We start from the raw sequence: 15928 nt of genomic DNA, 5'->3' as shown, positions 1-15928 counted from the left end.
GCTACGTAGGCCTAACAGTAAAATGAAAACATATTTTATAGCCCAAGAGGAAAATCTAGGATTGTTTCTAGGCTATATTATATCAGCCTGTTGCATGTGGATCACACAAGTCGGCTACCATCAGATTCGGCTGAATCACAAGAACGACAGATTTGATTCACCGATTCGTTTTAAATCAGACTACTCAGTTCCATTCGCGTTATTTAGTCAGATTATTGATGATCTGTTCTCCGATATTGGAGATGGATATTATTTAAAAAATATAAAATATATATATTTTAAAAGTTTAATGGAGCCTCTGCGTAATTATTATATTCCCATTTGGTCATGTATATGGATGACAAGGTGGTATTTAATTAGGACCCCCATTAGCGGTTGCGATAGCATCAGCTCCTCTTCCTGGGGTCCACACAAACCATGACATAATACAGAACAGTAATAGACAAGAACATCTCAAGGACAGAACTACATCAACAACAAAAAATTAAATGGCACATGTAGCCTACATATCAATACATACTGTACACCCAAACTATCAAATAGGGGAGAGGCGTTGTGCCTTGAGGTGTTGCTTTATCTGGTTTTTTTAAAACCAGGTTTGCTGTTTATTTAAGCAATAAGAGATGGGAGTTCCCTTTAATAATGACTATATAATACTGTACGCTTTCTTGAATTTGTTCTGGATTTGGGGACTGTGAAACAAAAGACCCCTGGTGACATGTCTAGTTGGTTAAGTGTGTGTGTCAGAGCTGTGTGTAAATTGAGCCCTCTGATTACAATGAAGAGCAAGACGTGCCGCTCCGTTCTGGGCCAGCTGCAGCTTGACCACACGACTGGGCAATAATCAAGAGAAGACTAAACTAGAGCCCACACTTGCTTTTTGGAGTGAGGTGTCATAAAAGCAGATCATTATTTATTACGGACAGACCTCTCCCCATCTTTACAACCGTTGAATATTTATGTTTTGACCATGACAGTTTAGAATCTAAGGTAACACCAAGTAATTTAGTCTCAACTTGTTCAGCAGCCACACCATTCATTGGTTATATAGGCTGTTATCTAAAAATGGGGATCTTATTTACACTGTTGTGGAGGTACGGGGTTATACAGAAGGATAAACTAACAAGCGAACTGAAAACGTGTGCTTTTTAGGATAGCCTATAATTTACGAGCACTTGAACACTGTGGGTGTCTCTCTCCTCTCATTTCTGTAAAGTTAAAGCATCTGAAGCTGGACCTTTTATGACGAAATTCCAGTCATATGCCAATAAACGTAATTTACTTTCTAGTTTTCAAGAAACAGATGAGGATCGGTGTGATGTCACTATGTCAACCTCCCCAAACACAGGGGGTAAAGAGAAAACGCATACATCCGGATTGGATTGTTCATCTGCGTGCGTAAAGATGAATCATTCAATCTTTCTGATCCAATTGACAGGTCACGATCGTGCCGCGCGCCTATATAAAACGGTCACAACATTCGAGAACACCCAACCAACGGAAGAACCACCAACAAGAACGTCAGTTGATATTGGTAACCTAGGCTACAGCTCACCAGAGAAGAAGACAAGAACAGAAGAACCAAAAACATCCCGACGACAACCGAACCAACCGTCAAACCAACATTCCATCCAGCTGCGTAAAAAAGGCACGAGATGGAGAGGTCTGTTAGATTCGCCGTGGTGTGCGTCGGTATCTCCATGCTTATCTCGTGCCACCCTATCGAGGCGTGGTACAAGCAGTCCACCGGACCGAGCTACCACTCGGTCGGCCGAGCCTCGGGTCTGCTGTCCGGGATCCGGAGGTCCCCGTACATCCGGAGGTCTGAGTCAGAAGAAACGGTGATGGACAGCGGGGAGAATACCGGCACCGAGAACAACTTGGTGACTGACGGTAACCGACAGACCCCCGTGCTCAAAAACATGGTAAGTGTGATTTGAGAGGTAAAATCGTTGAATTAAAGTCTAAGGTAGATGGTACCCAAAGAAAATTAAGTACATTTATTCTGAGATTCTACCTGCACGCAAATTAATGAAGTGAATTGATTACCATTATTACAATGGCAAAATTTGACAATGTATTTTTGGGGGGCAAAGTGCCGTAGTCACATTTAAAAATTTAAACATCTTTTAAACGTGAGATTATATAAATTGGTATAGACTAGAAAGTAGCGCGCCAGATCAGACCACTGCGTAAAAGGCGCTGTCCTTCAGCACCAAAGAGACGCGCAACTTGCCTACTGTCAGATAAATTAAACCGTTTAAGCAGTCTTTATACCCGATAAAATACATTGTAGACTATAGGCTAGACCTACGTGAATAATAGCCTATAAATAGTAACCTGAATGTGACAAAAACTGAACTAAAACCAACCTTTGACAAGACAAAATGTCTCAGTAGTCGGTCTATATTTCAATGTGACAATAAGTACAAATTATTTTCATTTCTTGAAATTTGTATCCATTTATATTTTTCTACATTTCAGCACATTTCCCCCAAACAGGTCTACTTTAATGTGCCACAATTAATGACTGAACATCATTTAACTCGCCGTTTCTCTCAGGCTATCTGTGTGACAGACATCTCTCCCAACCTGAAGAGCTGCGAGCTGCTGCGGGACGGGACGAGTACGTTCCAGTGCAAGGCTGACGTGTTCCTCTCCCTGGACTCGCTGGACTGCCTGGCCGCGTGAGACCAACAAATCTCCCGCCGGCGCCAACAACAACAGTTGACTTTCCGCGAGGTAGACGGGCTAGAACGCAGGCAGCGTGAGAGAAAAAGGACCGGTGATCGATGATGACATTGAATGTTTTCGCATCATTTATATATATATAAAAAAAACGGATGTGAATAATGTTTGTTTAATACTAGCGGTGTAAAACAAAACAAAAAAAGACTAAACGAAAAACCCAAAGTGCAATGTGTGTGAGAGAAAGTTGTTACTAGGCTACAAAGCTATCTTTTGTCACCCCCCCCATACTCCCCTATATTCCTATGCCGACCCTCACCCAGATGCTCCCTTGTAGGTTACCTGCGTTGCCTAATGTAGGCTATTATTACATGTTCATAAATCGTCGCCTGCTGAGCAGAACCTGTCCAAGTACTTTTATTTATTTAATTAAAATGAACAAATATCGCTAATTTGATTGGTGTACATTTGTATTTATGCTTGACTGATAGTAGCCTAGGCTACATATTCATTGTGGAAACAAATGAAGATGTTATTTTGTGCAGTTGGACTTAGCCTATTTCAAAGCCTCAGCAACAGAAATCACTTATATTGAAGTATTTTCATCCTGACAATGTTTTTCACTGAAGCAAATTTTTCTGCAGTCAGTTGCACTACATAGCCTATTCTATACGGGGTAGTTAGAGCCCTGAATGCTGATTGGCTGAAAGCCATGGTATATCAGACCATATACCATGAGTATGACAACAAGTACTGTTCGAATTACATTGGTAACAAAGTTTATAACAGCAATAAGGCACCTCAGGGGTTCGTGGTATATGGCCAATATACCACGGCTAAGGGCTGTATCAAGGCACTCCTCAGTGTGTCGTGCTTAAGAACAGCCCTTAGCCGTGGTATATTGCATATATACCACACCGCCCTCAGGCCTTATTACTTAAATCTGCTTTGTTTACTTCCTAAAAACGACGACACGGCCAGTAAACAAACGACTCCGAAACATTCAAATAATTATTTCATCGGCATAGCCAATTAATCTGAAGACACCAAGGTCAAGTTATTTCACAAGATCAACTGAATTATAATCCAATTCTGTGTCCAAATCTCAACCCAAAAACTCAAGATTAAAATGTTATTAGATGACAGAAGCATATAAAACAGATTTTAAATACGACAAGACCCCCATAAACAGGCACAATTAGGAATGATTCTTATAAATACATAATGGTAAGATTTTATTTCTCAAATGCTTAGACAATAGTTTGATAGCAATAGTCTTCCAACAGATACTTGTCTGTTGAGCAATTTAGACAAAAATCCCCAAATGAATGACAGAATAAAACATGTAAATTAAGAAAAAAGAGGAGAGAGAAAGGAAGAGGTGTTTGAGAGAGGGAGAGAGAGAGAGGAAGAGGTGTTTGAGAGAGGGAGAGAGAGAGGAAGAGGTGTTTGAGAGAGAGAGAGAGAGAGCAAGAGAGAGGAAAGGAGAGCAGGACACAAGAGTGATGAGATTTACTGCAGTTAAATAAAGCCAGTTGTTTTCTGTGATCTCTGTCCCATTAAGGAGTGATAGGCATTGATGGATGGGAGGAAAATGCACGTAGTCTGTATGCATGAGAGAACCCCTTAACACACAGTCTGTATGGATGAGTGACCCATAACTCCACACCTCCACACCAGTACCACACTGCCCGCGCATCTAATGGACAAACGGTAAATCCTCCTGCCTGCCCACACACACACTAAGACATGCACTAAGCTGAGTGAGCATTTAGCCGGATGACTGTAACCGAGCAACCAAAGATGAGAGGAAACCTATCATTACCGTCTACAGGGTCCCTCCAATGAGCTCTGATATGAATCAGAAATATAACAAGTATGTTAAGAATTAAAATGTTGATGTTGTATTATTCCTATTCTGATTAGGGTTGCATAGCAACAACAATAACACAAATAAATATGTACCATAGTCCATGATTGTTCACAAAAACAAGGAGAGGGAAGTGAAATGTTCCCCCAATGGACCTCCTCCTCGTTCCGGGAAGTGAAATGTTCCCCCAATGGACCTCCTCCTCGTTCCGGGAAGTGAAATGTTCCCCCAATGGACCTCCTCCTCGTTCCGGGAAGTGAAATGTTCTCCAATGGACCTCCTTCTCGTTCCGGGAAGTGAAATGTTCTCCAATGGACCTCCTCCTCGTTCCGGGAAGTGAAATGTTCTCCAATGGACCTCCTCGTTCCGGGAAGTGAAATGTTCTCCAATGGACCTCCTCCTCGTTCCGGGAAGTGAAATGTTCTCCAATGGACCTCCTCCTCGTTCCGTGAAGTCAAATGTTCTCCAATGGACCTCCTCCTCGTTCTGGGAAGTCAAATGTTCTCCAATAGACCTCCTCCTCGTTCCGTGAAGTCAAATGTTCTCCAATGGACCTCCTCCTCGTTCCGTGAAGTCAAATGTTCTCCAATAGACCTCCTCCTCGTTCTGGGAAGTCAAATGTTCTCCAATAGACCTCCTCCTCGTTCCGTGAAGTGAAATGTTCTCCAATAGACCTCCTCCTCGTTCCGTGAAGTGAAATGTTCTCCAATAGACCTCCTCCTCGTTCTGGGAAGTCCAGAGGAACTGAACCGATGGGTCTTTCATTATGAAGTCGACTTAAACACGCTTTTCTTCCGTAACCAGAAAACAGAGTAGGTTGACGGAGCCCCTAGTCACTGATCTTGGGTCAGTTTTCCATTATCCCCACTAACGGTTAAAGTGGAAATCAGCAGTTGAAACAATAACAAAGCGTCCTCCCCGCCCGTTTTGGTAAACAGCTGAGGGACGGGGCTGGAGAAGTGGAACCTCTCTCAAATGCATAGCTAGAGCTATGGATGCAAAGACTGTCAATCCATGATATCAACATTCTAGTTTGAACCATGTTGAGGCTATTTGTTCACATTTACGTTGTTTACAAACGGAGTAAAACAAGCGTATATTTTGAATTAAGCTCATGAGCCATTTATAAGTTCCATTCTTCAAGAATCAATGGGCCAGTTGCTAAGTCCAAAAATGGACGTAGCAACAGCTGATTGACCCTTTAAGGTTATGATTTGGTGAGGGGAAGCTGAGTCTAGCTCTGTACCGAGGGAAACTTCACCCCAGAGTCCAGAAGCCAACCAGCACCATCGGAACTGTTAGAACTCATAGGAACTCTTAGAACCAATCATAGCAGAGAGACGGCCTCTAGGTTCTCTTTGATGATGGTGTCCATGACGACCTGGAAGACAATCTGTACGTTGGAGGTGTCCGTTGCCGTGGTGAAGTGGTGGTAGATGAGTTTGCTGGGCGTGGCGTTGAGAGACACAAACATTCCGGCAATGTATCGGGCCGCAGCGTCAACGTCACAGTCTGCACCTGAGGAGAGAGAGAGGGAGAGGGAGAGAGAGGGAAGAGGGGGAGATGGAAAGAAAGAGGGTTTAAGGCAATACCGTTTTCAGAGTTAGTTTCATATCTTGATAAGATGTTGTATTATCATGATGGCTTCATCCAATCTCAAGCCTGTATATTGTTATTTTATCAATGACAAAGAAGGCCATTTCATGTCAAACACCAATGGATTGCAATAGCATTATCAGTCTGGTCACATATGTTTTACCTATTGCGTGTGGTGCACGTGTCGTGTATGTGTGTGTATTAGGGTGTGGTCAGCGTGACTGACCTTTAAACTGCGGCACATACAGCCGCAGATGCCGCCCCGAATGTAAAATCTTCTCTTGAAAAAGATCGATCTTGTTCATAAATAAGATCTGCAATAAATAAACAAATACATGAATAAATCAAAAATATCCGACATCCCTGGTCGGCAATTATACACAAATAAATAACGCGGTAAACAAACATACAGATGAACAATAGGGAGGATGTTCAATCAATGTTCAAACAACGTTCAATCAATGTTCAATCAACGTTCAATCAATGTTCAATCAACGTTCAATCAATGTTCAATCAATGTTCAATCATCGTTCAATCAACGTTCAATCAACGTTCAATCAACGTTCAATCAACGTTCAATCAATGTTCAATCAACGTTCAATCAACGTTCAATCAATGTTCAATCAACGTTCAATCAACGTTCAATCAATGTTCAATCAACGTTCAATCAATGTTCAAACAAGAATAATATTGTGGTTACTGGTGTCAAACCATTTACTGTAAATACCACTTCCATGTGATACGGATATAACTGCAGACTTATACTACTCATCAATCAACCGTAAATGCCAGTTGATGAATGGTCAAATCTGTACATGTGATCGGGAGAGCGATCACTGGCGAATTCAGATCAATTACCTAGTGAAGCCTTGGCTACAGGAGGATTGATTGAGCTCACTGTCGCTAGTATTGTGGTGTGAGTCAACACACTGTCCCTGACTGACTGTCCCTTTCACAGTACACAACACTCTGACTCAGTGGCTTGCATCCCAAATGGCGTGCTATTCCCTATATAGTGCACTACTTTGTTTACCAGGGCCCATATGAAGGGACATAAAGGGAACCGGGTGACATTTGGGCCGCATCTTTAGTTCACTGTAGTGGTTCACTAGTGGACCAATTAAAAGTCTATGAGGAGTTCTCATTCTACCTGGCTCTGGTGCATTTGGTTAAAAGAACAACAACTAGCTAGATAATGATGGATGAACTGAGTTGAATGAAGAGAATAATGAGAGTGTGTGTGTGTGAATGTGGTGTGTAATTAACACAGTGGAACAGTGGGTGGAGGGTTATAGGTTAGCAGACTCACAGACACACCCTGATAGATTCATTACTCGGTCTCACACACGTACGCATGCACACACCACCACCCCAAGTGGGCATGAAAAACACACTAAAGGAGGTCCCATTAAACAAGCTCGTTACACCGTCTTTCATTTGATGAGGGCGGGTGTGTGTGTTGGCGTGTGTGTGTGTTGGTGTGTGTGTTGGTGTGTGTGTGTTGGTGTGTGTGTGTGTTGGTGTGTGTGTGTGTTGGTGTGTGTGTGTTGGTGTGTGTGTGTGTGGGCTGGAAGCTGAATGCACCTAAATTACTGTTCGCTGTTTAATTACGAGTGACAAGGGACCTATTAGAACAAAGCCTGTGGTCGGTCGTGTGTGTGTGTGTGTGTGTGTGTGTGTGTGTGTAGGTGTGTGTGTGTGTGTGTGTAGGTGTATAGGTGTGTGTGTGTGTGTGTATGTACGCGTGTGTGTAGGTGTGTGGTGAGATATTGCAGAGGCATGTCCACTCAGAAGCCACGAGTGACATAAATGACAAGTGAGAAAGAGAGAGAACGAGATGGAGAAAGACATCCACCATGTTTGCTTCACTCATCCGTTCCCACTCTGTCCTCCCCATGGACTCTCTATGCGTAACAGTGAGTGTCTAGTGTGTGTAGCGTGTGTGTGTGTGTGTAGCGTGTGTGTGTGTAGCGTCTTCTCCATCCTGTCCATTAGCAAAAGGACAACTAGAGGACAACCATGTCAACCAAACTCTGTTTAGACTTGGTCAAGTAGCTGTAACTATCAACCAAACTCTGTTTAGACTTGGCCAAGTAGCTGTAACTATCAACCAAACTCTGTTTAGACTTGGCCAAGTAGTTGTAACTATCAATGGAAGAGTTTCTGTACGGATGGGACTTTTCTAGCCATAATAAAATAAAATAAAATAAATCATGGCAAAATCTGTGCACTACAACATTTGAAAAGATAAATAAATTAACTTGCATGCTAGGCTAGTTTGGCATATTTTCTTCTAGTCCAGCCTGCTGGTTACATGATCTCTAACCAAACACCATTCTTTCAGACGTTTGACGTCGTTGACGGTCCATCTGTTCTCTCTCATTGACTCCTGTGTATTCTAATTCCAGCGTGTACAAGGTTGTTTACAAGCGCAATTTTTTTTTTGCTTTTCGTTTGAATTGGGCTTTAGACTAGGGCCTTACCACTGAGGTACCCCGTTATAGAGCCTGTCTGTTACCACTGAGGTACTACAGTATAGAGACTGTCTGTTACCACTGAGGTACCCCGTTATAGAGACTGTCTGTTACCACTGAGGTACTACAGTATAGAGACTGTCTGTTACCACTGAGGTACCACAGTATAGAGACTGTCTGTTACCACTGAGGTCCTACAGTATAGAGACTGTCTGTTACCACTGAGGTCCTACAGTATAGAGACTGTCTGTTACCACTGAGGTACTACAGTATAGAGACTGTCTGTTACCACTGAGGTCCTACAGTATAGAGACTGTCTGTTACCACTGAGGTCCTACAGTATAGAGACTGTCTGTTCCCACTGAGGTCCTACAGTATAGAGACTGTCTGTTCCCACTGAGGGCCTACAGTATAGAGACGGTCTGTTCCCACTGAGGTCCTACAGTATAGAGACGGTCTGTTCCCACTGAGGTCCTACAGTATAGAGACGGTCTGTTCCCACTGAGGTCCTACAGTATAGAGACTGTCTGTTACCACTGAGGTCCTACAGTATAGAGACTGTCTGTTCCCACTGAGGTCCTACAGTATAGAGACTGTCTGTTCCCACTGAGGGCCTACAGTATAGAGACGGTCTGTTCCCACTGAGGTCCTACAGTATAGAGACGGTCTGTTCCCACTGAGGTCCTACAGTATAGAGACGGTCTGTTCCCACTGAGGTCCTACAGTATAGAGACGGTCTGTTCCCACTGAGGTCCTACAGTATAGAGACTGTCTGTTCCCACTGAGGTCCTACAGTATAGAGACTGTCTGTTCCCACTGAGGTCCTACAGTATAGAGACTGTCTGTTACCACTGAGGTCCTACAGTATAGAGACTGTCTGTTACCACTGAGGTCCTACAGTATAGAGACTGTCTGTTACCACTGAGGTACTACAGTATAGAGACTGTCTGTTACCACTGAGGTACTACAGTATAGAGACTGTCTGTTACCACTGAGGTACTACAGTATAGAGACTGTCTGTTACCACTGAGGTACCCCGTTATAGAGACTGTCTGTTACCACTGAGGTCCTACAGTATAGAGACTGTCTGTTACCACTGAGGTCCTACAGTATAGAGACTGTCTGTTACCACTGAGGTCCTACAGTATAGAGACTGTCTGTTACCACTGAGGTCCTACAGTATAGAGACTGTCTGTTACCACTGAGGTCCTACAGTATAGAGACTGTCAGATACCACTGAGGTCCTACAGTATAGAGACTGTCTGTTCCCACTGAGGTACTACAGTATAGAGACTGTCTGTTACCACTGAGGTCCTACAGTATAGAGACTGTCTGTTACCACTGAGGTACCCCGTTATAGAGACTGTCTGTTACCACTGAGGTCCTACAGTATAGAGACTGTCTGTTACCACTGAGGTCCTACAGTATAGAGACTGTCAGATACCACTGAGGTCCTACAGTATAGAGACTGTCTGTTACCACTGAGGTCCTACAGTATAGAGACTGTCTGTTACCACTGAGGTCCTACAGTATAGAGACTGTCTGATACCACTGAGGTCCTACAGTATAGAGACTGTCTGTTCCCACTGAGGTCCTACAGTATAGAGACGGTCTGTTCCCACTGAGGTCCTACAGTATAGAGACTGTCTGTTACCACTGAGGTACTACAGTATAGAGACTGTCTGTTACCACTGAGGTACTACAGTATAGAGACTGTCTGTTACCACTGAGGTACCCCGTTATAGAGACTGTCTGTTACCACTGAGGTCCTACAGTATAGAGACTGTCTGTTACCACTGAGGTCCTACAGTATAGAGACTGTCTGTTACCACTGAGGTCCTACAGTATAGAGACTGTCTGTTACCACTGAGGTCCTACAGTATAGAGACTGTCTGTTACCACTGAGGTCCTACAGTATAGAGACTGTCAGATACCACTGAGGTCCTACAGTATAGAGACTGTCTGTTCCCACTGAGGTCCTACAGTATAGAGACGGTCTGTTACCACTGAGGTCCTACAGTATAGAGACGGTCTGTTCCCACTGAGGTCCTACAGTATAGAGACTGTCTGTTACCACTGAGGTCCTACAGTATAGAGACTGTCTGTTACCACTGAGGTACTACAGTATAGAGACTGTCTGTTACCACTGAGGTACCCCGTTATAGAGACTGTCTGTTACCACTGAGGTACTACAGTATAGAGACTGTCTGTTACCACTGAGGTACCCCGTTATAGAGACTGTCTGTTACCACTGAGGTACTACAGTATAGAGACGGTCTGTTACCACTGAGGTCCTACAGTATAGAGACTGTCTGTTACCACTGAGGTCCTACAGTATAGAGACTGTCTGTTACCACTGAGGTCCTACAGTATAGAGACTGTCTGTTACCACTGAGGTCCTACAGTATCTAGACTCTCTCTTACCATTGAGGTACACTGGTATAGAGACTGTCTGTTACCATTGAGGTACTACAGTATTTAGACGGTCTCTTACCATTGAGGTCCTAGGGTATCTATACTGTCTCTTACCACTGAGGTCCTACAGTATCTAGGACTCTCTCTTACCATTGAGGTCCTAGGGTATCTAGACTGTCTCTTACCATTGAGGTACTACAGTATCTAGACTCTCTCTTACCATTGAGGTACTCTTGAAGAAGATGTTGTTGCAGATGGAAGAGAAGAGTTTCAGACTCTCCTGTAGGCGGTTCTGAAAGAGGGGAATTCATTAGATGTAACATTAGTAAAACAGGCGTCTGTCACGTCAGACCATGTGTAGTAATATTGTAACCGTGTTCATCAGGGAAATGACAGGTAAAGATGTCGGGGTAACAATAGAGAGGGTGTCTCACCATACATGGGTCCTCTACTAGAGTCATGTCGTATCCACTGAGAGAAACAACAAATACCACGGCCCGGACGTCCTCGAAACAACCAATCCACTTCCTCCTCTCTGTCCTCTGACCCCCTACATCATACATCCTGGAGAGGGGGAAGGGGGAGACAATTATTTTGTATAAATATATCTTTTTTTTTAATGAGCGAGTGAGAAATCTGTACATTAGATGGAACACATCAGACTCATTGATTATGTGGAGTAGAGAACTTGGGCAGCCAGCGAGACAGGTTATTAGTGTGGTCGTGGTTTGGCCAATGTGTTTAGAGTCTTTTAGAGCCATGTGATAATGACAGTTAGCTGTCACCAGGAGGTTCACAGCGTAGGTTCAAATAGGACACCTGCTGCTATTTAGATCGTGTGTTTATCAATTAGCTAAAAGACAATTAGTAAGTTAATTCATTTACTCAGATTGAGGGAACCGTCTGTTGGGTCCTTCAGGAACACCTGGGTCCTCCGTGAAGCCCCTCGAGGTCCACACAGAGCTTGCGTCCCAATTGGCACACTATTCCCGATTCAGAGCAGTCTTTTTGATCAGGGCCCACGGGGCTCTGGTTGAAGTAGTGCACTACATGGGGAATAGAGTGTCATTTGGGACACGGCCAGTGGGCTTAGAATAAGCCAGAGATGATGGAAACCTCTGTAGTATTTTAGCGTAAGCCAACGTCATTAAAACAAAAAGGGATCTCATTTGGGATTTAGTGATGCCAGTCTCTTTTCTCCTCCCCTCCTAAAAGGTCCGGGGGCGAACGGTTGAACACCGTCACACTCAACGGCAATGAATACGGTTTTAAAAAAAATCACTTTTTACTCACAATAAACCATAACAATTATTAATTTGCAATTAACTTGATATGCTACAGTCCATGTTGAGTATTGGTGAGTTTGTCTCTGCTCTCAGAAGATTCTACACTAAAACCCAAACAACTTGGAGGTCTGGTGCTGGCTAATATGGTGTGAAATCAGCTGCTAATCAGATACATTGACACGTTGTACCAAAATGAACAAATGGCGCATTAGATGATGCATTCAGAGTACAATTTACAAAATGTCACATACTGAAATGTTTTGTTTTTCGCATACTATTTATTTGGGGGTATTATTCGTACACAACCTTGTCTAGCAACTTGCTCCATCTGTTCAGCTAGTGTTATCACAGTGTTTGGTGTGTGTGCAGTATATCATATCATCCAGCCACGTCTATAACATCTGTTCAGCTAGTGTTATCACAGTGTTCGGTGTGTGTGTAGTATATCATATCATCCAGCTACATCTATAACATCTGTTCAGCTAGTGTTATCACAGTGTTTGGTGTGTGGGTAGTATATCATATCATCCAGCCACGTCTATAACATCTGTTCAGCTAGTGTTATCACAGTGTTCGGTGTGTGGGTAGTATATCATATCATCCAGCCACGTCTATAACATCTGTTCAGCTAGTGTTATCACAGTGTTCGGTGTGTGTGTAGTATATCATATCATCCAGCTACATCTATAACATCTGAGCAGCAGATCATCTGGTCTGTAGCTAATTGGACTTAGTTTATTTCTCTTGATGTGTTTTGAGCGTTTTATCTGAAGTAAATAAGTCCAAGGCAATAGACAGAGACAGTGAGATGCATTCTGCATCCCAAATGGCACCCCTAATTCCTATATAGTGCACTACGTTTGACCAGAGGCAATCGGGCCCCGTGTTTGGAATGCCAATCGGGCCCCGTGTTTGGAATGCCAATCGGGCCCCGTGTTTGGAATGCCAATCGGGCCCCGTGTTTGGAATGCCAATAGGGCCCCGTGTATGGAATGCCAATAGGGCCCCGTGTATGGAATGACAATAGGGCCTCGTGTATGGAATGCCAATCGGGCCCCGTGTATGGAATGCCAATCGGGCCCCGTGTATGGAATGCCAATTAAAAAAAACGAATTTCAACCACATCTCAAAATCACAAAATGAACTAATGATGCTAGCCGATACCCTCTTTTCTCTTTCTCTTTCCCCTCCCCCAGCCCCACCCTCTTCCCCCCCCCCCCAGCCCCACCACCCTCCCCCTCTTTTCTCTTCCCCCCACCACCCTCCCCCTCTTTCCTCTTCCCCCCACCACCCTCCCTCTCTTTTCTCTTCCCCCCACCACCCTCCCCCTCTTTTCTCCTTCCCCTCCCCCCAGCCCCACCCTCTTTTCACCTTCCCCTCCCCAGCCCCACCCTCACCCTCTTTCCCCTCCCCCGCCACCCTCTTTTCTCTCTCCCCTCCCACCACCCTCCCCCTCTTTTCTCTTCCCCCCCACCACCCTCCCCCTCTTTTCTCTTCCCCCCACCACCCTCCCCCTCTTTCCTCTTCCCCCCACCACCCTCCCTCTCTTTTCTCTTCCCCCCACCACCCTCCCTCTCTTTTCTCTTCCCCCCACCACCCTCCCCCTCTTTTCTCCTTCCCCTCCCCCCAGCCCCACCCTCTTTTCACCTTCCCCTCCCCAGCCCCACCCTCACCCTCTTTCCCCTCCCCCGCCACCCTCTTTTCTCTCTCCCCTCCCACCACCCTCCCCCTCTTTTCTCTTCCCCCCCACCACCCTCCCCCTCTTTTCTCCTTCCCCTCCCCCAGCCCCACCCTCTTCCCCTCCCCCAGCCCCACTTAACTTGTATATTCCTTGGTCATTCATCAGTGTCGGTTAATTATCTGATGCTCTGATGAAGACAAGGTGAAATGGAGAGAGGGCCGCGTCCCTATAGCACCCTATTCCCTATATAGTACACTACTTTTCACCAAAGCCCTATGGGAACTGAATAGGGTGCCACTTGGGATGGTGTCTCATCTCTCTAGAGGCGGAATGAGGGGGTCACAGGTCAATGGTAAGCAGGCTGTGTGCACTAAACTGTCCCGTGACATCTGGGCGGCGAGGGCTGGTAGACGGAGGAGACGATGTGATTGGAGGATTAAACAAGTGTTCCATTCGTTCTTTCATTACATAGTTAATTAGGGGTTAGCTAACGATCTGCGACCTACGTTGACCTTGACTGAGGAAGAGTGTGTGTGTGTGTGTGTGTGAGGTTCAGGAATACATCTCTCCATCCCCATCTTTCTCTGGGTCCCTCACCTCATACTTTAGAGAGAATGAAAGAGAGAATAGAGAAGGACAGATATTATAGTGAAGCCTCCCTCTCCTCCTTTTACCTGATCAGGTATTACAGCTCCGCCCACAACGCAAACACACTGGCAACAACTATGGGTCATAAAAAGCCTGTGAAAGCCTGTGTCTTTTCGAAAGAGAGGCAGACAATGGGTGACAACAAAGGCCTTACACACCCATTCATCCACTGGTCCTTTTAGTGCTCTACCATTTAACCTACCCCCGCAGTGCCCCCGCAGTGCCCCGCAGTGCCCCCAGTGCCCCCGCAGTGGCTGTGGGATTTGGCAGTAGTCAACGTGACAGAAAAACAACAAAAGCAAAGCGTGAGGAGGAGGAGAGAGACCAGAAAGGAGGAAAACGAGAAAGATCAAGAGAGAGACCAAGAGAGAGACCAAACAGAAACCACTTCCTGTCAGCCAGCAATAATTCAAAATACTTTTATTTGACATCTAGATGACGCACACACACCTATGGGTCTGAAACGTAGACTACTACAGGGGCCGTATGTATTGAGACGTCTACAGACTGTCAAACATTTCAAAGCACAACACACACTATATAAAGATCAGGATGAGCCTCTGCCCAGAGACGTGGTGCAACATCCCTGGCCCAATGTTTACGTTTCAATTATTCAAATAATGAACATTTGGCGTGATTCATAATTTAGTGTGTTTGAAAACATAAATTGAAGTGAAATTGGGTGTGAAATACACACAGGAAAAGTCTCATCTCATAAATGTTACAAGATATTCCAGAGAACTGTCATGTCTCCTCTCCTCTCCTCTCCTCTCCTCTCCTCTCCTCTCCTCTCCTCTCCTCTCCTCTCCTCTCCTCTCCTCTCCTCTCCTCTCCTCTCCTCTCCTCTCCCAGTAAGTGTGTATAACAGATACCTCCACTTCAGTATCTATCTTGTTTAAACAAAGGTGAAATGGACAAAAAAAAATCATTTTCTTTGGAGAGATTTGACCTTTTCCCCGTGTGTCTGTCCATGTTGTGTTGTGCTGAGGGTTATTGTCTTTGAGGAAATTGAAAACGGGGGACTCGGTCCCCGTACCCCCATCCACAGAGATTTACGACTAGAGTGGGGTGTGTGTGTGTGTGTGGATGTGAGAGTGTGTGTGTGTGTGTGTGTGTGTGTGTGTGTGTGTGTGTGTGTGAGAGAGTGTGTGTGTGTGTTTTATGTGATGGGTAATTTTTGTCAATAAAAGCATCTATAGTGCAGTTTGATTGACAGCTTTCAATTTCATGTGTCCATGACCCTACATGCTGATTGTATGTGCGTGTGTGG

At 44.6% G+C, this 15928-nt stretch overlaps 2 protein-coding genes across 3 annotated transcripts in view; one reads left to right on the top strand and one right to left on the bottom strand.

Moving 5' to 3' along the window:
• Positions 1-1320: 1320 nt before the first annotated feature.
• Positions 1321-3142, top strand: LOC109876260 (neuropeptide B). The gene is made up of 2 exons (XM_031811424.1): positions 1321-1925; positions 2563-3142. The coding sequence occupies exons 1-2, from the start codon at positions 1656-1658 to the stop codon at positions 2689-2691; spliced, it is 399 nt and encodes a 132-aa protein (XP_031667284.1). The 5' UTR covers positions 1321-1655; the 3' UTR covers positions 2692-3142.
• Positions 3143-3906: 764 nt separating this feature from the next.
• The window catches only part of LOC116358804 (guanine nucleotide-binding protein G(o) subunit alpha-like), a 38158-nt gene continuing 26136 nt past the window's right edge, over positions 3907-15928 (bottom strand). For both annotated transcript variants that reach the window (XM_031811007.1, XM_031811006.1), the window contains 4 exons: positions 11478-11607; positions 11264-11335; positions 6381-6468; positions 3907-6076 (listed from right to left, as the gene is read on the bottom strand). In XM_031811007.1, the coding sequence (XP_031666867.1) occupies positions 5886-6076; positions 6381-6468; positions 11264-11335; positions 11478-11607 (481 nt within the window). In that variant the 3' untranslated portion in view covers positions 3907-5885. The remainder of the gene's footprint in view (positions 6077-6380; positions 6469-11263; positions 11336-11477; positions 11608-15928) is intronic.

This window comes from Oncorhynchus kisutch, unplaced genomic scaffold (genome assembly GCF_002021735.2).
Source record: "Oncorhynchus kisutch isolate 150728-3 unplaced genomic scaffold, Okis_V2 Okis01b-Okis20b_hom, whole genome shotgun sequence".
Lineage (NCBI taxonomy): Eukaryota > Metazoa > Chordata > Actinopteri > Salmoniformes > Salmonidae > Oncorhynchus > Oncorhynchus kisutch.
This window is presented reverse-complemented; position numbering and strand designations above follow the sequence as displayed.